General features: G+C 43.5%; 1 protein-coding gene across 1 annotated transcript in view; it reads left to right on the forward strand.

The window, feature by feature from the left end:
- Positions 1–26,634, forward strand: part of TMEM132B (transmembrane protein 132B) — a 926,737-nt gene that overhangs the window by 160,540 nt on the left and 739,563 nt on the right. The window contains exon 2 of the mRNA XM_063964601.1: positions 1,308–2,193. Within this exon, the coding sequence (XP_063820671.1) occupies positions 1,308–2,193 (886 nt within the window). The remainder of the gene's footprint in view (positions 1–1,307; positions 2,194–26,634) is intronic.

The raw sequence follows: 26,634 nt of genomic DNA on the forward strand, positions 1-26,634 counted from the left end.
CTCATCATCTCTCTACTCCTTCAAGTCCACTGACATTAATTTTATTTAATCCTGCGCTTTCACCTCCACAACATCTCCAGGATCAGCTCAGATCATTCTTAAAAATGGCACCTACCAGATCTCTTATTCATGCACTTGTCCTCTCCTGCCTGCAGCCTATTATACGTTGGTCTTTCTCTATACTGCCTCTTCCCTCTTAACTCTATCCTCAATGCTGCATCTCATCTTCCTATTTTGTTGCACTTACTCAACCTCTCTTATTTGTCAATTCTTTACTGGCTCCTTTTCCCCTACAGAATCCAGTTAAAGCTCACACTCCCATTTTCAGGGCACTCAATCACTCCTACACCCTCCTATATTCTCATCTCAGTCCACACTCACACTCACTGCCCCTTCCATGCTTATCACCTCCCTATCACCTCATTCCACTTCCGCATCCAAGAGTTTTCTGCTGCTGTCCTCTGAAATTCACTCTCTCGCCTATAAGATTCTACCATTCTGCAGAGGTTCAAACATGCTCTGAAAATGCTCCTATTTATCAGAGTTTACCAGCCCTCTTCAAATCCTAACTCATGCCCTCTATCTCTTTTCACTTCACCTCCTAGTTTACCCGCACTCCCTAAGACTGTAAAATCTCATGGGTAGGGCCTTCCACCCACATGATATTTCACCCTGCATTACCATGTCAGCAGTGCACCACCACCCCCACTCAATCAGCTCTGATCTTGTCTTTATGCCCTCCCAGGGTACTGCCTTGCATCACTGCTATTGTTATTATCTGTCACTTAGCTGTACAGCATAGAAGTCTCATGGTTCCATTCTTCACATACTGTCTGTTTCAACTTATTGTATTATTTATATGTTTTATTGCAATTCCCCTGTAAGGCATTATGGACCCTTTGTGGTAAGGTATAAATAAGATAGCACAATGGCTTGTAGAATTATTATGTAGATGATAATAATTAGATAATAAGTAATGGACAGATACAGTATTCTCCACCTATGCCTGCCAGATCCATTGGTCCTGGGTATGACATCCCTTTGGATTTACTAGCTGAGTGTAATGGCAGAATGTAGTTTTACTGGCCAGTTTTCTTTTCTTTTATACAAAGAATAATATGTGCATCCTTTATGTTATCTGTACTCTTAAATCTACTGTCTGGAAAGAAAATTGTACAACCATTTGGCTTAGAAGCTATTTGTGTGAATGATATTCTAGCAAAACTCATTTGCCTTGAATGATAAAAACAACATTTTTTTATTGCTGAAGTTTGTTCAATTTCATGTAACCTTTTTTTCTTGTACAGTGGCAGAGAGTCGGGTGACGATGGACAATATACAGCGGTTCTCATCTGTCCCTGTGTTTCTACCAGTGAACTATCAGATTTATAATTCTGAAGTTTCCTTCTTCCTTAAAGAGGCCAATCAAGATCTTATGAAAAACTCCAGCCTGCAGTCCCGAACAGAGCCACTTTTCATATATAAAGCCAAGGTGCCACCCGTGATAAATGCCACCTATGGACCCTATTCAGCAGAACAGACTGTGCCAAAAAATGTTATCATTACCTCAAATACTTTCAGTTCAACCAACAAATTCACATTCAACTGGCAGCTAAAGTCCCATATAATGGAAAGCTCCATATATTCAGACAAGCCCAAAGTACAGGTTTTGTTTTATATTACGGGAAAAGATTGGGAAGACTATCATCCAACAGAGATTTTACCATGTGTCAAAATAATTGCTGTCTCTGAAAACCGTGAACTTTCATCAAGCTGTAGGCTGAAAGGCAATCTGGGATTGTGCGTGGCAGAACTGCAGCTGTTGCCCAGTTGGTTAAGTACATTTCCTCCCACAGAGGAACATGTGTACTCGGCTCAATCACTTGGAATACCACTGGAGCTGCACCACATTGTCTACACCACTGGAGAAGACGAAGAATGTTCAGAAGAGGAAACAAGATGGTCAAATAGGATACATTCCAACAAAGACACTGGCCATAAAGTCTCAAGTGCAATGGAGAGATTTGGAAGTGTAATTGTTTATCCTACTCCTCAGACTTTGAGAATGTCTGTGCTCAAACTGGATAACAATGTTCAGATTCGCTACACACCAGGCCCGGTGAAAGTAGGGGATATCGTAACTTTCTTTGTATCAGTGGCGGGAGACTCAATGATGCACCAGTTCATGTTAAGGTATGCTTCATAGTATGCAACATATTTATTAACACATACATATAGCGCCAGCATATTCAATTGCGCTTTGAAATTGGGAATAGATATGCATCTTTGCCAGCTTGTTTTTCCAATCTGTTCTAGGCAATTCAACTAAATTCACGTAAACATAATTGGGGAAAATGATAGTTTTTATAAAATTCTGAAATGCAAACACCTTTTTTAACACTGTATGCTTACAATGAAAATGAAATAGAAGTTAATGTTCGCTAGGGCATGTTCCAGAGCCGAAATGTGGAATTCTGAGAACCGCTTCACTAGATATTCCATTAATAACTTAATTATTACTTCCAAAGGAGTACAAGGGAGTTGATACAGTATTATGGCTCTATTGACATGACAGTTCACAATCAGCATATTTCTTATCTATATTGTATATACAATTATTTAAACACAGTTATCTATTCAATATTGAGAAACTGATTACAGGGATAAGTTCTTTTATTCTTTTTTCTTGTTCTTTGCTGTATTAAAAAGTCAGTTATCAGTGGAATTTATGACAAACACCTTGCCAAGGCGGGTCAGCGAAAATGCAATATTTATCATTGTTCCTGTCCTGTCTTAGTGGATGTACACATATGTGAGCCTGCATACAACAGTGGGGCTGAAAAACAGATTTGGCCTTCACTTCCACTAGTGAAATTAAAATAAAGACTAAAAATTGAAATCAAAAATGAATGTATATTTATATTTGGGACTCAATGCTCTGATTTTTACACTGATTTTTAAACTAATCTAAATCATTTTATGAAACACCATTAATGTCAGTTTCTTTCTTTTACTTGTGACATCACAGAGAACATATAAGCTTAAAACATTGGTGCACAGGAACTTGTGTAAACATATTTGTTCTGAAAAAAAGAAAAAGTGCAAAAGTGAAATACTGCGTGAATGCTCTGGCACTAGCAGTGCATGTAATGAGAGCATATCCCCCAACAGTCCTGAATGTAGAGGGAAAATGTTCAGCGGTAACATGGCCTACTAGGAAATGAGTGCGGTCTAGATAAATGCTCATATTTCAGATGGGTTAGGACATGGTCTGGGCAGACAGGGGGAGAAGTTTCAAACCTTTGAGAGAGATAAAGTGGAGAAATTGAAAATAACAGCCAATCAAGTTTGGTATTGGATGTCGACAGTCAGGATGCTAATGTTTATAATCCTGATACATTATTTGGTAAGTACTGTAACCCTTACCCTCCCCCTAACACTCCCATCCCACAGCCTAACCCTAACCCTCCCCTCCCGCAGGCTAACCCTAACCTCATCCTCCCTCAGCCTAACCCTAACCTCCCCCCTTCTCCGCAGCCAATCCGTAACACTTACCCGTGAAATGTGTCGGGATTCTGACAGTTGAAATGCTGCTGATGGTATTGTGACCATCGGCATCCTGACTTCCGGGATGCTGACTATATTCCCAACCAATCAGCTTCTGTCATTTATCTAGTACAGTCTATGAAATGACAGGAGCTGGTTGCTATGAAAAAATTCTCCACTTTAGCTATCTCGAAAGTTTGATATATCTCCATCCGAGTCCTGCTTTTCAGGTGGTATTCATGTGACCGACGGTCACATGACCTCCCCAAAAACCCACCCCCTCACTATCCTGACGGTCGGCATGCCAACCAACAGGGACTATTTCCACTCGTGGGTGTCCACGACACCCATAAAGTGGGAATAGAACCCATGGTGACTGCAGGTTGCCACCGAGCCTACTGCGTGGTGAGTGCAGCAAGCCTGCAAGGGGCTTGCTGCACTCGCCCCCCCAGCGTCGGTATGCTGACGGGATCCCGCCGTCGGTATGCTGACCGGTGGTCAAGAGACCATCGGTCAGCCATACCTGTTTTTTTCAATTGGGAACATTGGGGGTAATTCCAAGTTGATCGCAGCAGGATTTTTGTTAGCAATTGGGCAAAACCATGTGCACTGCAGGGGAGGCAGATATAACATGTGCAGAGAGAGTTAGATTTGGGTGGGGTGTGTTCAATCTGCAATCTAATTTGCAGTGTAAAAATAAAGCAGCCAGTATTTACCCTGCACAGAAACAAAATAACCCACCCAAATCTAACTCTTTCTGCACATGTTATATCTGCCTCCCCTGCAGTGCACATGGTTTTGCCCAATTGCTAAAAAAAATCCTGCTGCGATCAACTTGGAATTACCCCCATTGTAAGGTTAGAGGAAATTCTGTATGATGACAATTCTGCATTCATTACTAAAAGCAGCAAAGAGTACCATCCAACATACTTGCCTACTTTTGAAAAAGCATTTCAGGGAGGTTGTGAAAGTAACACTGCTACGTGTACTGCTACATCTGAGAGGCGTGTCATGAAAATGACTTACAGTACATCCAAATGCAAATGATCCCCAAAGTTAATAAGATCTACTTGTTAAAGAAAATACACTGATATTTTGCAGGATTTGTTCGTGTAATGTGTTTTACAAGAGGTTCTATATAAGTGGCCATGAGATACCTTTAAAATGCATGTAGCCATAGGGATCATTGTGCCCTATAACCAATGCAGGGAAATGGCACTGATGATCCCATCTGAATGTTTGTATCTCTGATTTCTCCCCCCCCCCCCCCCCCAACAATGTAATAGCTGCAAAATGGGGGTAAGGTGCAATCATGGAGATTGATGGACTATTCAGGGAGTCAGGGAGATTACTACTGTTTCAGGGAGTCTCCTGCAGAATGCGGGAGGGCCGACAACTATGGCATCCAAGCTAATTAATTCATTTCAGGCAGACTTTGTATCCTGGGGTTATGCTCGTTGAATGCTGTAGTTATTTTTTACACAAGCTCCTCCAACCAGGGGTAACATTTATCATCCCCTAATTCATACTTGCCTACCTGACCCTCTCCATGAGGGAGAAAATGCTCTGTTCCTGGACTTTCCTGGTAATGTATGATTGCCATCACCTGTGGTGAAACACCTTTCTTATCAATTAACTAGCTCACCACAGGTGATGGCAATCATACATTACCAGGAAAGTCCAGGAACAGAGCATTTTCTCCCTCATGGAGAGGGTCAGGTAGGCAAGTATGCCCTAATTTGTGACAGGTCACCACACCGAGAAATCCTCATAGACTGGCTTGACGGCTAACAAAGGCAAAAGTCTGTCCTTTTTTGTTGTAGTTTGAGATGTGTCAGTAAAAATTCTAATGAAAACCAAGAAATGGTTTCAGTATAATAAACTCTACTTTGTTGTTTCCTGAATTTCTGTTTTGTTTCCCGTTAATTAAAGCAGTTGTATTGCAGACACCTGAGTTTTCTGACATCTCGCCAGCTCTTTTAACCACTTCAAAGTCATGCAGTGTAATGTGAGCAAAACGTTACAGCGCAGTCCAGTGAAGCCTGAATCTGTGTTATTTTCCTGACTCTGTCACAGTCTTGCTGACAGTAATGGGATTGGATTAGCCAGTTTTAATTAGTTTCATTTTCAAAAGACTCACTCATATTTTTTCCTTCTTAATTTTTTTTCCAATTGGCAGATATAGCCAATTATCTTCAAACAAGTTCTCCTTCCATTAAAGAGCTTTGTTTCATTACAATTGCCACAAGGACAGCAGCAAGGAGACATAGACAATGATGGGTATTGCAGATGAGGTACCCTTATTGGCTAGCATCTAGTATGCCCTTCATTAGTATTATGAGAACTGCTTTCCTTCTTGAAGTACTTAGTGAATCTAAGATTATAAGGTAAGAGCTTTCTCTCTCTACCCATGTGAGACCTTATTTGAAGCTAATTCTTCCTTTTCCAGAATGACCCATCTCACCTGGTGCATAATGATTTCCTGATTCTTACTTATTTTTACTTGCATTAACCTGTGCTGATTGCATTAAGTGCTCTAGATCACAGGTTCTCAAACTCGGTCCTCAGGACCCCACACAGTGCATGTTTTCCAGGTCTCCTCATAAAATCGCAAGTGAAATAATGAGCTCTGCCTGTAGACCTTTTAAAATGTGTCAGTGAGTAATTAATACACCTGTGCACCTGCTGGGTTACCTGCAAAACATGCACTGTGTGGGGTCCTGAGGACTGAGTTTGAGAACCTATGCTCTAGATCACAGGTTCTCAAACTCGGTCCTCAGGACCCCACACAGTGCATGTTTTGCAGGTCTCCTCACAGAATCACAAGTGAAATAATTAGCTCCACCTGCTGACCTTTTAAAATGTGTCAGTGAGTAATGAATACACCTGTGCACCTGCTGGGTGACCTGCAAAACATGCACTGTGTGGGGTCCTGAGGACCGAGTTTGAGAACCACTGCTCTAGATGAACTGAGATACAGTACTGCATTTAGAAATAAATAAAAGCTAATTGGGTGTATTAACATAGTTTAATGCAGAGACATGCTGTTTCTATTCTATAACAATCTGGTCCTTATTCAGGTTTGTTAGCAAATCAAAAAGTAAACAATTGGGCAAAACCATGTTGCACTGCAAGTGGGGCAGATATAACATGTGCAGAGAGAGTTATTATTTATTACCAGTTATTTATATAGCACACGCATATTCCGCAGCGCTTTACAGAGAATATTTGGCCATTCACATCAGCCCCTGCCCCAGTGAAGCTTACAATCTACTGTATATTCCCTACCACATGTACATGCACACACATTCACATTAGGGTTAATTTTGTTGGGAGCCAATTAACCTACCTGTATATTTTTGGATTGTGGGAGGAAACCGGAGTACCCTGAGGAAACCCACGCAAGTATGGGGAGAATATACAAACTCCACACAGGGCCATGGTGGGAATTGAACTCATGACCTCAGTGCTGCCTGTGAGGCAGTAATGCTAACTATTACACCATCCATACTGCCCTGTGCCCTGAGTTAGATTTGTATGGAGTCTGTTCAAACTAAAATTAAAATTGCAGTGTAGAAGTTTAGCAGCCGACATTTACCATACACAGAAACAATATATCCCACCCAAATCTAAATCTCTCTGCACATTTTACATCTGCCCCTCCTGCAGTGCAACATGGTTTTGCCCAATTGCTTATTTTTTTGGTTGGCTGACAAACCTGAATAACTCCCATAATCTGCAATGTACAGTACACAGGATGCTCATGTCCCTCTTACAGAAGGCTTCCAAGTGTCTGCTTGCTGCTGTTTGGAACATCTAACAGTTGCTTGCAAATCTAATAATGTTCTGATTGACTTCAGTTCATAAGGGCCCCATACACTACTGCGACATGTCCATCTGACATGTCGCAGGTGATCACTGGCAATCACCCTCCGGCAGGCTCCCGGGCATCAGGATCGCCCAAGATACATCGTATGCTGTCCTTTTGCATACAATGTATCTTTGGCGATCCTGGGCATTCCCAACCATGCATGCGGGGTTGGACCAGATTGAATGTGCAGCACATTCAATCTGGAGGATCCGATCCGACGCTCACGAGGCTGCGCATCGGATCGGATCGGATAAACAGCCAAAATGCCCGATTTCACCCAATATATTGGGCCGAATGCCCGAATTGGGCTGAAATCGGGCATAATCGTTCTAGTGTATGGGGCCCTTAATACTTTCATATTCAATTTGGCTTAAAAACTCAAGACATTTACATCATAGCAACACATGCTTGGAAATGGAAGTAAAAAGACATTGGTGGAAGGTTGTTTTTTTTTATATCAATCTCCTGAACTTTCTTCAGTAAATGTAATATTACTCCAACACTTAACCTAGGTGACCGATAACTAAAGCAATCAGAGCAGTCCCATGTTGTGCTGGTTGCCGGTGATGGATTGGAGTACATTGGGTATATGTACTTTGCACATTGGAGTACATTGGGTAAATTGTGGTGCGGATCAACTTAGACACAATAACATAAAATAAACTGTAGCATACATAATATACTTAACCTTACTAGAATTGTTTTAGGATGTGTTCAGTTTATGCTGTTCATTGTGCATATATAGACCCATTTGCAACTAAAAGTAAAAAAAAGAACCAACATAAAATATATCATCCTGCAAAAATAGGAGAGATTGTAATTGGTTAGTTTGACTAAACTGATCAATCACTGAATTGTACCTGGATGAAAACGCTTGAACATTAGCTTCCAGCTCCACATTTGTTAGGTATATTGATGTCAAAACCCTGCAGGAAAGGTGGATGCCAGTATCACGGAGTCTTAACATTCAGACCAATGCAATTTAGCCACCTTTGTTACTCACTACAACAGACAACCAGACAGTGGCATCCATAGCTGAATTATCCATTAGTCAAAGTTGTCTCCTGCTTGGAGCCCTGTAAGTATTGAGGAGCCCAGGTTGCCATAACATGTTTCTGACATGTGTGTGTTTGGAATGTTGAGACCCAAACCAGTATGTTTATCATGGTTCTATCAGGACTAAGCAGATGGAGATATACTAATCAGTGAAAAGTGTGGATAAGTGAGGCAGTGGAGAAGTTGCCCATGGCAACCAATCAGCTGCGCTGTATAATTTTATAGTATGCACATTATAAATGTTAGTTCAATTCTGATTGGTTGCTATCTCCACTAGCTCACCTCTAGGGCAACTTCTCCACTAGCTCACTTCTCCACTCTTTTCACTGCTTAATACATCTCCCCTTTACCAAAGCAACTAATGGAAATGGAGCTGTCTGTAGTAGTCAAATTATGTTGACTATCGAGAAAGTAGATTTGAAGTAAAGTAAGTGTTGATAATTATAGATTGAGGGGTCTATATACTAAGCTTTGGAGAGAGATACAGTGGACGGAGATAAAGTACCAATCAACCAGCTCCTAAAGGGTCAACAGCACTTAGGTCGACAGTGATTAGGTCAACCACTATTGGTCAAAATGCATTAGGTCGACATGGTCAATAGGTTGACATGGAAAAAGGTCGACATGGAAAAAGGTTGACATGAAGTTTTTTTTTAAATTAATTTTTTGAACTTTTTCACACTTTACGATCCACGTGGACTACAATTGGGAATGGTAACCTGTGCCGAGCGCAGCAGTAGCGGAGCGAGGCACCTTGCCCGAAGCATTGGCGAGCGAAGCAAACCATGTGAGGGGACACGTTGCACCAATTGGGGTTCCCCGTCACTTTACGAGGAAAACTACACCAAAAACAGTAAAAAACCTAATGTCGACCTTTGTCCACGTCGACCTAGTACATTTCGACCAATTGACCTTATCGACCTAATGCATGTTTACCAACAGTAGTCTACCTAATGATTGCCGACCTAAAGGTGACCATCCACTACTCAGACTTGTCTGAACTGCAGATCGTATCAGATTTCTCTTGAACTCTCCCGAAGCGTCCCAGGAATCGGATCGAACCTTGGCTTTAATTTTCACTACATTCACCTCAGATATATCTGATGTGATCTATCATGTGCCAGATTGCATCAGATATATCTGATGCACACATGCTACATGTGATTGATCTGATGCTGCTGCTGCCATGTCCTGTGGTGGGTGGGAGTGGCTAGGGAGATGCCAGTCAAGTGACGCTTCAGATGAATCTGATCAGATACATCTGAAGTAAAAAAACACTCTGATGTGCTTCTGATTTCTTCAGATTCAGATAAATAGTTGGGACAGCCACAAAGGTCTGTAGTTGAGACATATCTGACATGGGAGTGCACATCGGATCGGAAGTGCCATCCAATGTGACACTTTTCTTCAGATTTTTCAGTCAGATGCGTCGAAATCTGAAGAAAAGTGCCCAAATAGGACTAGTGGATGGGGGCCTTTAGTGTGGTCGACCTAATGACCCATATCCCTCCTAAATGTCAGTTTTCAAACCCAGCCTGTCACATGGCAGTTAGGAGCTGATTGACTGGTATTTTATCTCCACCCACTTTATCTCTCTCCAAGGCTTAGTACATAGACCCCTGAGAATCCTCCAGGGGTGACTCTTGAGGAAACAGTATTGCACGGTCACCTCTGTAGCGTTCTTGGAGTACCACTGGGAAATTGTACAGCATGCAGTCAGAAACATACAATATAAAAACAGATTGATACATAAAGGAGAAGTAGGATAGACTAATAAGCATAGAGTGCATAGATACCATCAGGTCATATACACAGAGCAGAGGGAAGCAACCTTTTCTTTTCAGCTGTTGTAGAACTATTAGTCCCAACATGCTCATTTGGCCGACTGAAAGAGAAGATATAATTATCTAACTCTGGTAAATACGTTAGTAAAAAGGAAATTGAGATACAAATGCATTGATATACATTTTGCTAGAGTTTTAGAACTAGCTATAGGCTTCCTGATGGAACTGGAACAAGTAGAGCAGAGCGACAAGTAAAACGCCAATGGGTATGTTTAATTAGAAACAATGGATTCTAGTGTCAGACATATTTACAAGCATTTACAAGCATTAAAAATGCAAGTAAAGGCCATTTAAAAGCACCATTGGTTATGAGTGCTGTGTTCCATTTTGTACTTATACTGTATTTAAAGGCTACCTAATATTTTAGCGCACTGATTGGTGATTATAAGGGTAAATAGAATAGGTGTTGATAGTCTGGGTGAGATTTGTAAATACCATACATATGTGTGTGAATAATGATCAATCTGAGAGGATAAGTACCATATGCTTTATTCGTGTGTGCGATGTCCAAGGCAGTATATAAGCTGTCCTTATATCAGCAACCTCTTAATAGTATTAGTAGTTCCTTAAAGTTGTTTGTACACCACTGTCAGGTGTGTCCTGCAGACTACCCTTTACCAGTATACCTTCCTATTGGTATACACGATAGACCCCAGCTCAGGTGAATGTCAGGTGTACCCTGCGGGTCACCTTTACCATAGGAGTGGTGAGTGCCTATGTTCCCTCTGAGGCAGGGTGTCAGATGGTACTTGGCAGTGTATGATCAGTGCGGCGTCCCGCCTGTCATCAAACCTCTGTGTGTAGGGCTGAGGTGTGGGGTAGTGGGCTGTGTATCCTTACACTTACCGCCGGGGGCAGGTGTTGTGCCTGCCGCCGGTGAGCCGCGTCTCTGCTTTCCCCACCTCAGGCTGTCCGTCCTCGGTGTCCTCTGTCTCCTTCGCTACGTGCGCTGCCCAGCGGCCGCCGGTCTCCTCCGTCTCCTCCTTGTCTGTGTCCCGTCCTGCTGTTTCCGGGTTCGCGCGTCACGTTCAGTGTCACGTGAGCGCTCTGTTTGTGCACAGTTGAAAGTGCCGTATTCCCTTCTCCGGCCGGAGAGGGGAATCTGTGAATCTATGAGTGAGTGTGGTATCAATGAATCCCAACGCGTGATACCACACTCACTCATAGATTCACAGATTCCCCTCTCCGGCCGGAGAAGGGAATACGGCACTTTCAACTGTGCACAAACAGAGCGCTCACGTGACACTGAACGTGACGCGCGAACCCGGAAACAGCAGGACGGGACACAGACAAGGAGGAGACGGAGGAGACCGGCGGCCGCTGGGCAGTGCACGTAGCGAAGGAGACAGAGGACACCGAGGACGGACAGCCTGAGGTGGGGAAAGCAGAGACGCGGCTCACCGGCGGCAGGCACAACACCTGCCCCCGGCGGTAAGTGTAAGGATACACAGCCCACTACCCCACACCTCAGCGCTACACACAGAGGTTTGATGACAGGCGGGACGCCGCACTGATCATACACTGCCAAGTACCATCTGACACCCTGCCTCAGAGGGAACATAGGCACTCACCACTCCTATGGTAAAGGTGACCCGCAGGGTACACCTGACATTCACCTGAGCTGGGGTCTATCGTGTATACCAATAGGAAGGTATACTGTTAAAGGGTAGTCTGCAGGACACACCTGACAGTGGTGTACAAACAACTTTAAGGAACTACTAATACTATTAAGAGGTTGCTGATATAAGGACAGCTTATATACTGCCTTGGACATCGCACACACGAATAAAGCATATGGTACTTATCCTCTCAGATTGATCATTATTCACACACATATGTATGGTATTTACAAATCTCACCCAGACTATCAACACCTATTCTATTTACCCTTATAATCACCAATCAGTGCGCTAACCTTTCCAATCATCATTCCACTAAAGGAGGTAGGACGCCTTCAGGTTCAGCAGCACTTTCTGGTACCCCTTCCCTGTGAGCGCAGCTTCCATCCCTTTCTAAATACCTAATATTTTAAGCACTGGTAAAAATGTATATCAAACATATTTTCCTTTTATATTGTTTTTTTTGCTAGCATCCATTGTTTAAATCATCAGTGTGTATGTGGCCCTAGGTAGCAATCTTTCTCCCCATAACTGCAGGCTATACTCCCCCTCCCCCTGACAGCTCATATTACACAGTTTCCAATTGTAACTCATTTCTATGAATTGTCTAAAGTTCTACAAATTGGGTCTGAAAATGTTTGTTCCTGGAAATGTCTCTATTTCCAATACTGACCAACTGCACAATTACATTTCTTTTTTCTGCCTATATTAGATACAATTTTACCATCTATCCATATTTTCTAGATAAGTTAATATTTATTGATGAATATTTAAAATGCAAAAAGTGTGTATATAATAATCATATTCAGTACTTGACATAATGGTCAGTAAAGCTCCATGTTCTACCTAGACAGTTTTGTATGTGATGTTCTAAGTTGGACTTGTACAGCAATGTCCCTGGAAAATCTATATATTAATTCTACAAGTTTTTTTTTTTTTACTGTGAGACTTATTGTGATAGCTTAACCATATCAAAATATGGTTGAGGTATCACAATAATGGTCTTATTATGTAGATATGCCAGTCAAAGAGAAAAATGAGATTGGGGCAAATGGTTCAGGTGTTGCAGAGTGGCAAAGTTCCCATGTAAAGTCTATGGGTGAAGTGTGCACGAGCAATGTAAACATTTGCTCTACCGCTAGATCCAAAATACTCACTTTATGGGCCGGATGTAATGCCGTCCGAGTTGGCCAAATGTGCGGGTTGGTGGCTGAACTCAGACGCATTTTTAAAGCGGCAATCATTTACAAGGCGAAACCATGCCTTTTAAATGATCTAACTGGGGCAGGTTCACTTACAAAAGAGGGAAGAAATAGAGGCGCTCATTTCATTTCAACACTGTAAAAGTATAAATTCATCACAACCAAGGGGTAATAAAATTTAATTATTTATTCTTAAATTAAATAAGTAAAAAATACACTAATATGTACAGAACCACTTTGTTGAGCACAGGATATATATAAAAATCACAGTTGATAATCCCTATTCTCACAAATTTGCCACATATATAATAAATCGCTCACATGTATTGCTTGTGTTACTACAACAAACAATTAGAAAAGTGATACACACTAATCAGCTCCCAACAGTCCCAGTGTATCAACTGTTATAATACTGTAACCAAGACTGTTATATAGCACAATTGCTGGTTGAGAGTGCATTAATTAGAGACAGTGAGTTGCGTCTTGAGGATGTTATAATGTATGATACAATGTCTCAACGTTCCAAGGACCAATTGTATGGAATATTTGTTGAATTACCTCTCCAGTTGGGCTGTAAGACCCGAGCGTCCTCAGGTCGATGCAATTGCCCAGTGAACAGTAGAAGGGAGGGTCTGTCCATACACTTGGAATCCCGTAATTGTCCGATTCTTCCCCTGGGCGTGCACCGCCCACTGCAGTGTGTGGGGAGAGACAGGTGTGCGGCTGATTAGATCGGAGCCGCTGCGGGAATCCAGCACTCTGGACTTTTGAAAAAGTCACGTGTTGCGTGACGAAACGCGTCAGGACTCCTCCCTCTTTCTCACACAATTGCCGCACGCTCTGGGATATCATCCACAGCTCCATCTTACCGGTCATAGGAGCGAACGGTTAACGGTGCACGAAACCGCAACATCAGCCGACAGTGGCCGGGCGCTTACTTCTCTCCCTCTCACTACTCACGGACAGCACAAGTCCAGAGAGCATTAGAGAAGCATTACAGAGTGCTGGATTCCCGCAGCGGCTCCGATCTAATCAGCCGCACACCTGTCTCTCCCCACACACTGCAGTGGGCGGTGCACGCCCAGGGGAAGAATCGGACAATTACGGGATTCCAAGTGTATGGACAGACCCTCCCTTCTACTGTTCACTGGGCAATTGCATCGACCTGAGGACGCTCGGGTCTTACAGCCCAACTGGAGAGGTAATTCAACAAATATTCCATACAATTGGTCCTTGGAACGTTGAGACATTGTATCATACATTATAACATCCTCAAGACGCAACTCACTGTCTCTAATTAATGCACTCTCAACCAGCAATTGTGCTATATAACAGTCTTGGTTACAGTATTATAACAGTTGATACACTGGGACTGTTGGGAGCTGATTAGTGTGTATCACTTTTCTAATTGTTTGTTGTAGTAACACAAGCAATACATGTGAGCGATTTATTATATATGTGGCAAATTTGTGAGAATAGGGATTATCAACTGTGATTTTTATATATATCCTGTGCTCAACAAAGTGGTTCTGTACATATTAGTGTATTTTTTACTTATTTAATTTAAGAATAAATAATTAAATTTTATTACCCCTTGGTTGTGATGAATTTATACTTTTACAGTGTTGAAATGAAATGAGCGCCTCTATTTCTTCCCTTTTTCCGTTCTATTAATCTTGAGAGTAACACATAACTCTCTATAGAGGCGAACGTATATATCTTTTTGCACTGTAAAATCCCAGAATAAAGACATTAGTCTGGTATAGTATACAAGTGATTGACACAGGCGCAGCAACTTTTTTCCTTTGTTTTCACTTACAAAAGACTCAGGCTTTTCTGGGTATGTAGGCCATACTTGAGTTCTCTGGTTTGAAAGGGCCTAGAATGCTGAAGGGAAGGAGCAACACATGTATTAGGAGAGGTACTGCCCTCCTGGGTGCCTTGGAAAGGAAATACTGATTACATATGATGGGGACGGGACACTTTGTATCATTAGGCCCTGCCCCGTAGTAGCAAAATGCATCTAATCACAGCTCCATGGTTAGGGGCTGAGGCCAATGTGATGGATTTCTATGAGAATCACATCATATTGGCCCCACCCACTCCCTACGGACCCAGGATTCTTGGCATTATATTCCTTGTCCTGCCCATTTCATTAGGAAGTGGGTGGGATGTGATAGGACCACCTACAGATCCAGGGGACTCCCTGCAAATTCAGGGGTCTCCTTGCAGTTGTGGGAGAGTAGGTAAGTATGGTGCCACCTTGTGGTGTAGTAGATGATGTTTGTAGGAGAACAGGAAGCAAATGTTGATTGCACAGAAGCAAAGTGAAAGACTGTAAGATACCTGTATATAGAGGGGAACTGCAAGTTTATGTCTATACAACCAATGAAGCCTGCAATATATGAATGGGTTTTCATAAATTATTAAAATATACCACTACCATCACTGAGATACCAGAGTGTATTTCTGTTTCTGGGACCGGTTACTTACAGATGTAGTCATTCTTATAGCACCGGCGACTATTTGCGGTTGTGACTATTGTAGTTTGCCATGATGTGCGCACGTTAGCGGGTACACGTGAATAATCGCACCCATGATGGATAAACATTATCTAATCGTGGGTGTTTCTATTCTCACCTTGCCATGGCAAATCGCTCCCACAATGCATATGTACACATCGTGAGCAAGTGCCTACATCTTTATAAACAGTAGTTAATTTTATATTTATTTGCATTTATATATGTTGGGTATATACATTTCTATGTGTAAAAAAAAATAAATAATTTTAAAATGGCAGCATCTGCTGTCTGATGGTCTATCTGCGTCTTCTGGGAGGCAGGAGCTGCAGTTTCAGCTCAGCACTGTTTGCAGTTTTTGGCATCAGGCTTCCCTGGAGTGTGATTACTGACAGCCAATACCTGTCTCCTAACAGGTGCACATCCTCAGGGAGCATATCATTTGAATACTTTATACAGTTAGATCTATTGTGCTGGATGTTTTATTATGTATCTAACTAATTTACTGATTACTTAGCAACGATGTAAAACTTGCAAAATTTTTTTTTAATATACTGTATACAAAAAAATGAGTTTGCAGTAAAAGAAAAGTACAGTATATGCAATACTGTTTTTTTAGAGAGGAAAAACATTTCTAAAATGGCTTTTGTATTAGGCTGCATCATTTTGCATGTTTATATTTTGCAAACACTTTATACTGTATGTTTTTATCTGCCCAGACTACTGAGTAATGACAGAGAGTAATATCTCTGCTGCCTCTCTTGAGAGCAGGATGTCAAACTAAGCATAGCCAACCTTCTCTGGACCTGGGGGGTAATTCCAAGTTGATCGCAGCAGGAATTTAGTTAGCAATTGGGCAAAACCATGTGCACTGCAGGGGAGGCAGATTTAACATGTGCAGAGAGAGTTAGATATGGGTGGGTTATTTTATTTCTGTGCAGGGTAAATACTGGCTGCTTTATTTTTACACTGTAAATTAGATTGCAGATTGAACACACCCCACCTAAATCTAACTCTTTCTGCACATGTTAAATCTGCCTCCCCTGCAGTGCACATGGTTTTGCCCAATTGCTAACTAAATTCCTGCTGCGATCAACTTGGAATTACCCCCCTGATTCATATTTGTAAGTAAAGCAAAAAAAGAAAAAAGCAAGTAACTTTGTGCCTGGAACAAACCATGTTGCCATGCAAGGGAAACTAATACCCCTTTCACATCGCAAAAATAACCCGGTATATTGCCGAGTTTGAGCCGTGTCAACCCGGTTTGAGGTGCAGTGTGAAAGCGCCATTATGAATTTACCGTGTCAAACAACCCGGTATTTCAACCCGTGTAAAAAGAAGGATCCTACACGGTTCAGAAACGGTTCATTTGGCAGTGTGAAGCCTCAGACCCGCTATATTCAACCCGGTAATCTTAAAAAGGAGATGATAGGTTGTCTCCCTGCATGATGTCACCTGTCTGAACCCGGAAATAAACAGGCAGCACGCTTTAAACAGTGTTTTTTTATTCATACTACATTCACAGTGCTGCATTGCTACAGTGCTTGGAGAATATGGCAAACTGGAGTGAGGATGAGGTTAGGGAGCTGTTACGGATAAGAGGGGAGTCGGAAATCACCCACCAAATGACAGGGACTGTTAAGGATGCAATCACATACAAAAACATAACGAAGATGCTTGCAGCCTCTGGATTCCACCGTACCTCCCAGCAGGTAATCAATAAACTAAAGGCCCTTAAAAGGAATTTCCATAAGGTCCACGACCACAACAGAAACAGAAGTGGTGCTGCCCGTATGGAGTGGCAATATTATGAGCAGTGTGCCACCATATTTGGCCACACAGCACTTGCAACACCGGTTAGCTTATCCTCCAGCATAGCAGCAGCAGAAACAAGACAGGCCTGTGCTGCTTCCACCTGCAGCGTACAGGACCCAGACACCCGAGCACAGGACCCAGACACCCGATCACCACCACCACCATCTCCACTACTCGTACTGGATGATACGCAACCGATGGCAACCACTATGCCTGACCCAGTTGTACAGGAGCCCAGCAGGACTGAAACCACTGATGCGCCAGAAGACACAGCGGCTGGTCCATGTCAAATGGCCCCAATTGCACAAACGCAGCCTTTGCGTGGAAACAGTAAGTACAACAATCCTAAAAGCATAATAACTAACATTAACAATTAACGTAAACTAAACACAAACTAACAACTCTAAACATTAACGTCATTAAATCTGAACCAAAAATGCATACAATTAAAAATGGTAAATGTTGCAGAGTATATGCAGTGTGTAGGTGGAAGGAGGCCACAAACACGTTTGCAAACACTGCTATTTTATATAAGCTCTTTGCAAATTCCAATAACATATTGTTTGATTTGTGTCTGCAGTATATACTGTTCCGCCAAGGAGGCGCCGGCCAAACAAAACGGAGCAAGCTGCAAGAATTATGACCACTGTCCTGGTGGAAAAATTAGAGCAGATGGACGCTGCCATGGCTGATCGAGAAGATGCACGTCTCGAGCGATTTCTGCAGGCAGAGCAAGACATGAACAATACATTTATGACGCAGCTGATCTCTATGCAGGAAACCTATAATAGGGATGCAAGAGAATGTCAGAGAGAAATGCAGGAATTTCAAATGTCCATATTTGACCGAATGTTCCAATGCATTGAAGGGCTGCACACAGTGCCACCAAACCACCCTCAACCATATACCCAATATTACCCTGGACCCCCCTACTATTATCATACCACACCTCAACCAACGCCACACCATACCCATCCTCGAGATAACCAACCCCAACAAACCCCACCTCCACTAACTCCAACTCACTATACCCATCCTCGACATACACAACCTCAACACACCCAATCACCTACTGAAACGGAGACAACTACAGAGTCTCCTGTTTATCGTAATTTACCTTAAATAGTTATTGTTTTTAAAAAAAGGTTGGTTTTAAAATCATAGGACTGTTTTTCCTACACTATTACTGGTTTGACTTTTATTACTGTGAAGATTGCACTACTTTATTTACCAAAGTTTTATACAAATTAAAATTCTAAGGTCTCTGACCTTTTGTTAATCTTTGGACTTGTCCTATTTTTACTTACAAACAAACAAAATGCTTGATACATCCATTTCAAATTGGATATTGATGTTGTACATTTGTTATCGACACAGTAGCAGAATGTCAACTAAACAGGTTTATTTTTTGTAGCAACAACAATTAACAGAATATACAAACTGAAAAAAATTAACGGAGTAATGAGGGAAGGTTGGCCATTATAGCAGACCTCATCTGTTCTGCACTTCCAGAATGGTCGCCCAAATAGGCCTCACAATCAAGTGCAGGGTACGCAGCAGAGGCCTGCACTGTCCACTCTGGTAGGAATTCCTCCCTCTGAAACTCACATAGGTTATGCAGAATACAACATGCTGCAACAATGTTAGGCATGATATTAATGTCTACATCATTGCGCTTCATAAGACAGCGCCAACGTCCTTTTAATCGTCCAAAGGCATTTTCGACCACCATTCTTGCCGAGCTCAGGGTGTGCGTATATGTAATTTGATTGGGGCTCAGCTGGACATGTTGGGTGAACCCCTTCATGAGCCATCGTCGTAACGGGTAGGCTGCATCACCAATTATATGTACCGGGATCTCCACTCCGTCCACAAATTTGGATTTCTAGTAGGAATATAGATTTAAAAAAATGTACGTTAGCAATAAGAAATTGGAATACAAATATGAGCAGACTCCTCCATGATGGGCAGGCTGGTGGGCACATAGGAAGCATGTTTGAAGGTAACGCCAACTAATTGGTCCCAATGTAAATTAAATTGCAGTCATCTATTACCTGCTTGATTCATGAACATTGCGTCATTTTAACACATCTTTTCTTGGGCATGTTTTCAAAAGTATTAAAATTATTAAACAAAATCACCTCTCTTGGAAAAAGGTAGCCCCCTTGCTTGTCCTCTGCTACCCGGTACAGATCAGAGTTTGCAAGCACTCGAGCGTCATGTGACCGCCCCGGCCAACCGATGAATACGTCTGTGAAACTATATAAAAATATATATTAAGTTGTAAATTAATTATAAACAATTAGCATTAAGAAAACACAATGAGAAGAACATTACCAATACTTATGATCCACCACAGCTTGCAAAACAATGGAATGCCATCCCTTTCTGTTGTAGTAGTCGACATGATTATCATGAGGTGCGATTATAGGGATGTGGGTACCATCAATTGCACCTGCACGCTGCGGATATCCAGACTCCACAAATCCCTTAATTGTTTCATCCAAACGCTGGCCATGCGGAAGAGAAATAAATCTGTGGTATAGGTTGTCCACCAATGCTTTGGTCACTTCATGTACAATGGTGCAAACGGTAGATATCCCCACACCAAACAGGCAAGCAATTGTGCGATATTCACCTGGAGTGGCATACCACCACAATGCTATAGCTAGCCTCCTGCTTGGCTCTATTGGTGACCTGAAGTTTGTGGTCTGTCTAGAGAGTGCTGGAGACATTAAATCCAAAAGATAGTGGAATGTGTGACGTGACATTCTGAAGTGACACTTCCACTGAACATCCTGAAAGTTCAGCACACTTTGCATAAAAACTTGCCCATGCTGCCGTTCTCTAGACCACAATTTTCGTTGAGTAGTGAGGTTAAGGTTGAGTATGGTGGTCACAGAAGCAGATATAAACGATCTCCTCCTGCGCAGGTATTGCCGGCGACGAATGGCGGTGTCTCTCAAATACTGCAGCCTCCTCCTCCTCATAACATAGCTGCTGAACAAGCTACAGAATGTCAGAAGCTCAAATATCCTCTCACAGGCTGAATCCAAGAGCAGTACAGCTGAGACTATCACAAAGTCTATAGAGACATGTGCTGTGTCGGCCATGATTGCTGCACTACTGAGCACTCCCCAGCCCCTCCTTGTAATACCTTTCAAACCTCATCAATAGGAGACAGAAAAGTCCATTTATAATGACATCACAAATGTTTTCAAAGGGTGAACCGGGTTCAGTGTGAAAGGCACCAACCCGGGAATAACCCGGTAATAACATGGCTCCAAACTGCGATGTGAAAGGGGTATAGCGTGTTCAGACCCGGGTCGGAAGCGTGTTCAAAAGCCGGTTCTTTACCGGGTTAGCGATGTGAAAGCGGTATAATATATTCATATTTTTTCTGTACAGGGTAAATACTGGTTGCTTCTGCATGTAAAAACAGAAATGTTAGCTTTATTTTTACACTGCAATTTAGATTTCAGTTTGAACACAGCCCACCCAAACCCAGAGTGGGCCTTACTGTTTGCCCCTTACCTTAGGAAAGGAGGGCTGACTTTGTATGTTCCGGACTGATAGAGGAGCCCTGCCAGCTATCCTCGATGATAATCAAAGCCACAAAAGAGGGGTACACACATGGAGATGTGTGCTCGGCGATCTATCACAGAACGCTCAGCACACATCTCTCCCCCGCTCAGCAGACAGCACAATGTGTGCTGAGCAAAGGAAGGGGGAGACATGGGGGTGAAGCTTACTTCACCCAGCAGTGAAGTGAGCGATGTAAGCAGATTGTGCATGCAGGTGAATCTAGAACCGGCGATAGCTCCGCGCGGGACCGTGCATCACTATAGCTATGGGGCATACACATGGAGAGATCCGTGCTTAATTTCTAAACAATCTAGTCAGAATTAAAGGCAGCTCACAACCGGTGTAACTGGCATTGTCAGAGTCTGCACAAAGGACGGAGGCCACTATCAGGGACAGAGCAGAGGCTGCTGTGTTCCTGCCCACACGAAGGTACATGCCTTCTGTTCTCCACACCACACATGACATTGTGCTTGTACCCCTGTCACTCCCTGTCACCTACTGCTGTGTGGCATATGCTGGAGGAGGGGGCCCAAATTATATTTTTGATCCTGGGCCCATCACTTGCTGTACAAGTTCCACCGCTGCCACTGGCAGCCATTGGCATACTGATGCTTGTAGATTCGCAATAGCTGGGACCACCTATTTTCTAATGTATTTTCTACTTTATTTGTTTAGAGATGATCGGGTTTGGTTCTCAGAGAACTGAACCCTACCGAACTTCACGTCTCGAGCCCAGATCCGAGTCAGGCTCGGATTTTCCCGCCTGACTCGGAAACCCGAATGCGGCAAAACGTCATCATCCCGCTGTCGGATTCTCGCGGGATTTGGATTCCATATAAGGAGCCGCGCGTCATGGCCATTTTCACTCCAGTCTCGGAGAGTGTATTGAGAGGACGTGTCCTCAGTGTTCAGTGTCTGTGTGGGGGCGGGAAAGTGGGGGGGGGGGGGCGAGTCTTGTGCTGTGTTGTGCTGCTCAGTCCAGTCCATTGTAGTCAGTGTATTGTGCTGCATCAGTCCAGCCAGTCACAGTGTTGGTGTCCTCTGCTGCCATATATCCAGTGCAGCTGTATTAAGTGGTGCTGTGTTGTGCTGTCCAGTCCAGTGTAGTCAGTGTATTGTGCTGCATCAGTCCAGCCAGTCAAAGTGTTGGTGTCCTCTGTTGCCATATATCCAGTGTAGCTGTATAAAGTGGTGTTGTGTTGTGCTACATCAGACCAGTGGTAGTGTCCAGTCCATCAGTCATTCCAGTGACGATATACGCTGCTGCTATATGTCCACTACTGCCATATAATAATTATAACAACAACCACAAGTCCCTTACAGTGTAGGTGTGTTGTGCTGCATCAGACCATTGGTAGTGTCCACTTCTCTAGGCAGGCGATACCGAGAATGTACACAGACGTCAGAAAAAGAGTCACCAGTGTCCTACAAAATGTGGTTGTATCCAGTGGACAAGTGGAGCAGGGCAGACTAAGGACTATACGACTGTAACAGCCCACTGGGTAGATGTATGGCCTCCCGCAGCAACAACAGCAGCGGCACCAGTAGCAGCATCTCGCAAACGCCAACTCGTTCCTAGGCAGGCTACGCTATGTATCACCGCTTTCCTTAAGAGGCACACAGCTGACAACCTCTTACGGAAACTGAGGAACATCATCGCAGAATGGCTTACCCCAATTGGACTCTCCTGGGGATTTGTGATATCGGACAATGCCACCAATATTGTGCGTGCATTACATCTGGGCAAATTCCAGCATGTCCCATGTTTTGCACATACAATTAATTTGGTGGTGCAGAATTTTTTTTAAAATGACAGGGGTGTGCAGGAGATGCTGTCGGTGGCCCGAAAAAAATTGCGGGCCACTTTCGGCATTCTGCCACTGCGTGTCGAAGACTGGAGCGCCAGCACACTCTCCTGAACTTGCCCCGCCATCAACTGAAGCAAGAGGTGGTAACGAGGTGGAATTCAACACTCTATGTGCTTCAGAGGATGGAGGACCAGCAAAAGGCCATTCAAGCCTATACATCCACCTACGATATAGGCAAAGGAGGGGTAATGCACCTAACTCAAGTGCAGTGGAGAATGATTTCCGTCTTGTGCAAGGTTCTCCAACCCTTCGAACTTGCCACACGTGTAGTCAGTTCAGACACTGCCAGCTTGAGTCAGGTCATTCCCCTCATCAGGCTTTTGCAGAAGCAGCTGGATAAATTGAAGGAGGAGTTAAGACGGAGCGATTCCACAAAGTATGTGGGACTTGTGGATGGAGCCCTTCATTCGCTTTGCCAGGATTCAAGGGTGGTCAATCTGTTGAAATCAGAGCACTACATTTTGGCCACTGTGCTCGATCCTAGGTTTAAAGCATACGTTGTATCTCTCTTTTCAGCAGACACAAGTATACAGAGGTGCAAAGACCTGCTGGTTAGAAAATTGTCAACACAAACGGAACGTGAGCCGTCAACAGCGAATCCCTCAATTTCTCCCGCCACTGGGGCTGCAAGGAAAAGGATAAGATTTCCTAGCCCACCCGTTGGTGGTGATGCAGGGAAGTCAGGAGCGAAAGCTGATATCTGGTCCGGACTGAAGGACCTGCCAATGATTACTGATATATCTACTGTCACTGCATATGATTCTGTCACAATTGAAAGAATGGTGGAGGATTATATGAGTGACAGCATCCAAGTAGACATGTCAGATAGTCCGTATGTATACTGGCAGGAAAAAGAGGCAATTTGGAGGCCCTTGCACAAACTGGCTTTATTTTACCTAAGTTGCTCCCCTCCAGTGTGTACTCCGAAAGAGTGTTTAGTGCAGCCGATAACCTTGTCAGCGATCGGCGTAGGAGGTTACTTCCGCTAAATGGGGAGAAGATGATGTTCATCAAAATGAATTATACATTTCTCCGGGAAGACCTTTACCAGCATTTGCTTCCAGAAAGTACACAGGGACCTGTGATGGTGGATTCCAGTGGGGACGAATTAATACTTTGTGAGGAGGTGGATGTACACAGTGAAAGGGGTGAGGAATCGGAGGATGAGGATGAGGTGGACATCTTGCCTCTGTAGAGCCAGTTTGTGCAAGGAGAGATTGATTGCTTCTTTTTTGGTGGGGGCCCAAACAAACCAGTCATTTCAGCCACAGTTGTGTGGCAGACCGTGTCGCTGAATGATTGGTTTGTTAAAGTGTGCATGTCCTGTTTATACAACATAAGTGTGGGTGGGAGGGCCCATGGACAATTCCATCTTACACCTCTTTTTCTTCTTTGCATCATGTGCTGTTTGGGGACTAGTTTCTTTTTTGTACCATCCTGTCTGTAACTGCAGTGCCACTCCTAGATGGGCCAGGTGTTTGTGCCGCACACTTGTGTCGCTTAGCTTGGCCATCCAGCTACCTCATTGCACCTCTTTTCCTTCTTTGCATCATGTGCTGTTTGGGACCTATTTTTTAAATTTACCATCCTGTCTGCCACTGCAGTGCCACTCCTAGATGGGCCACGTGTATGTGCCGCACACTTGTGTCGTTTAGCTTGGCCATTCAGCTACCTAATTGCACCTCTTTTTCTTCTTTGCATCATGTGCTGTTTGGGGACTAGTTTTTGAATAGTGCCATCTTGTCTGCAACTGCAGTGCCACTCCTAGATGGGCCCGGTGTTTGTGCCGCACACTTGTGTCACTTAGCTTAGTCATACAGCCACCTTGGTGCAACTTTTAGGCCTAAAAACAATATTGTGAGGTGTGGGGTGTTCAGAATAGACTGGAAATGAGTGGAAATTAATGTTATTGAAGTTAATAATACCGTAGGAGTAAAATTACCCCCAAATTCTGTGAGTTTAGCTGTTTTTATGTTTTTCAAAAATCATCCAGATCCAAAACCAAAACATGAAAGGGTGGTTTTGGCAAAACCAAGCCAAAACCAAAACACGGAAGTGGAATTAGAACCAAAACCAAAACACAAAACACGAAAAGTGCCCGCAGCACATCTCTATAATTAGTTACATGTGGCCTATATTTGCTATATGTGGCATGTAGTTATTTTGATTGAGCAGCTTGTAGTGGCAGTGTTGCAAAGAAGGGGGGCACTGGTAATGAGGTCACAGACCCAAGTCTCTATAGGTGAATTGCAGGGAGGTGTAGCCATACAACCACTCTGGCCTACTATGCCATGACTATGTCCCCCAGAACGCAAAACATACATTTAAGAAAATTAATATATGAGGGGGTGTAGTCACACCTCCTCCTGTGGCCACACCCCCAAGGAGCAACATTGCAAGCCAGAACTCTCAGTTACCCTGTTTAGTGATATATATATATTTGACATGGTATTTGTTTAAACTTCTGCGCTTTGCTTTATAACGAATAACACTTTAGATCTGTTTCTACTATGTGTATTTCACACCAAGGGCGGGATGTACTAAAGCAAAAATGCGGTAAAACCCCCGAAAACGGGGGTTTTACCGCATTTTCATAGTTACTAACACCCTACCGCCGCGTTTTCGGCGTCCAGGGTATCGCCATCTCTGGATGGCGATACCCTATAGAAGCCTATGGGCTTCTTTTCGCCGACCGCCGCAACCCGCCGACACCGTCGACACCGCCGCAGACGCCTCCCCCCCTCCCCCCCAGCTTACCTTCCTCCATGATGCCCCGGACCTGGAAGGTAATCTCCTCCTCCCCCTAGCAACGCAGCCGGACGTCCTTCCGGCTGCAGGGGGGAGGAGGAGGTGCCGGGGGCAGCCTGCTGCTGCTACCCGGCATCAAGGCAGTGTGGGGACCCCATGGAGGTGACGGAGACCCCCCACAGACCACCTAACAGGTATCGCGGGGGGCCTCCGTCACCGCATCGCGATGTTGATCGCATATGTTAGTACATACGCTATCAACATCGCTGCGGTAACCGGCGAGGTGCGGCGATGTATGTTAATACATCCCGCCCCAATTGTCAAAACAACGAGTGATATCTGTTTGGACTACAAAATCGTGTGCAACAGAGCATTATTGAAGGGGCATGAACAGACCCCAGATGGGATGCGACCAGATGGCAAGAAGGCATAGACAGCTAAAGTTGATGTGGTCAGCACAAGGAGCACATGGTAAACGCCAAAGCTTATGATAAGAATACAAAGTATACAATACAAATAAGGCTTTTCTTGTAAAGATATGTGGTTCCAAATTACTCAGGCACAGTGATTAATTGAACAGAATGGGTCATAAACCTTTTCAGCACTCTTCAGTAATACAATCCAAAATGACAGTTCTTACAATGAACACATGGAAGAACTTCACTTCTTAAGGGCCCCATACACTACAACGATAATGCCCGATTTCATACGATTTCGGCTATTCTGGTCGATATATCGTATGAAATAGGTCATATCGGATGTGTCTTACATCCGATCAGATCCAACACGCGGTTCCGTGAGCATCGGCTCAGATCCCGTAGATTGACTATGCTGCACTAGTGATATGTCGGACCCGCAGGCATGGCTGGGATCGCATAAGATACATCGTAAGCAAAAGGGCCGCATACTGCCGAGCGGTTCAAGGGTGATCGCCTGCGACATGAGGGTCTGACAAGTGGGC

The sequence above is a fragment of the Pseudophryne corroboree genome, chromosome 1 (genome assembly GCF_028390025.1).
Source record: "Pseudophryne corroboree isolate aPseCor3 chromosome 1, aPseCor3.hap2, whole genome shotgun sequence".
NCBI classification, from domain to species: domain Eukaryota; kingdom Metazoa; phylum Chordata; class Amphibia; order Anura; family Myobatrachidae; genus Pseudophryne; species Pseudophryne corroboree.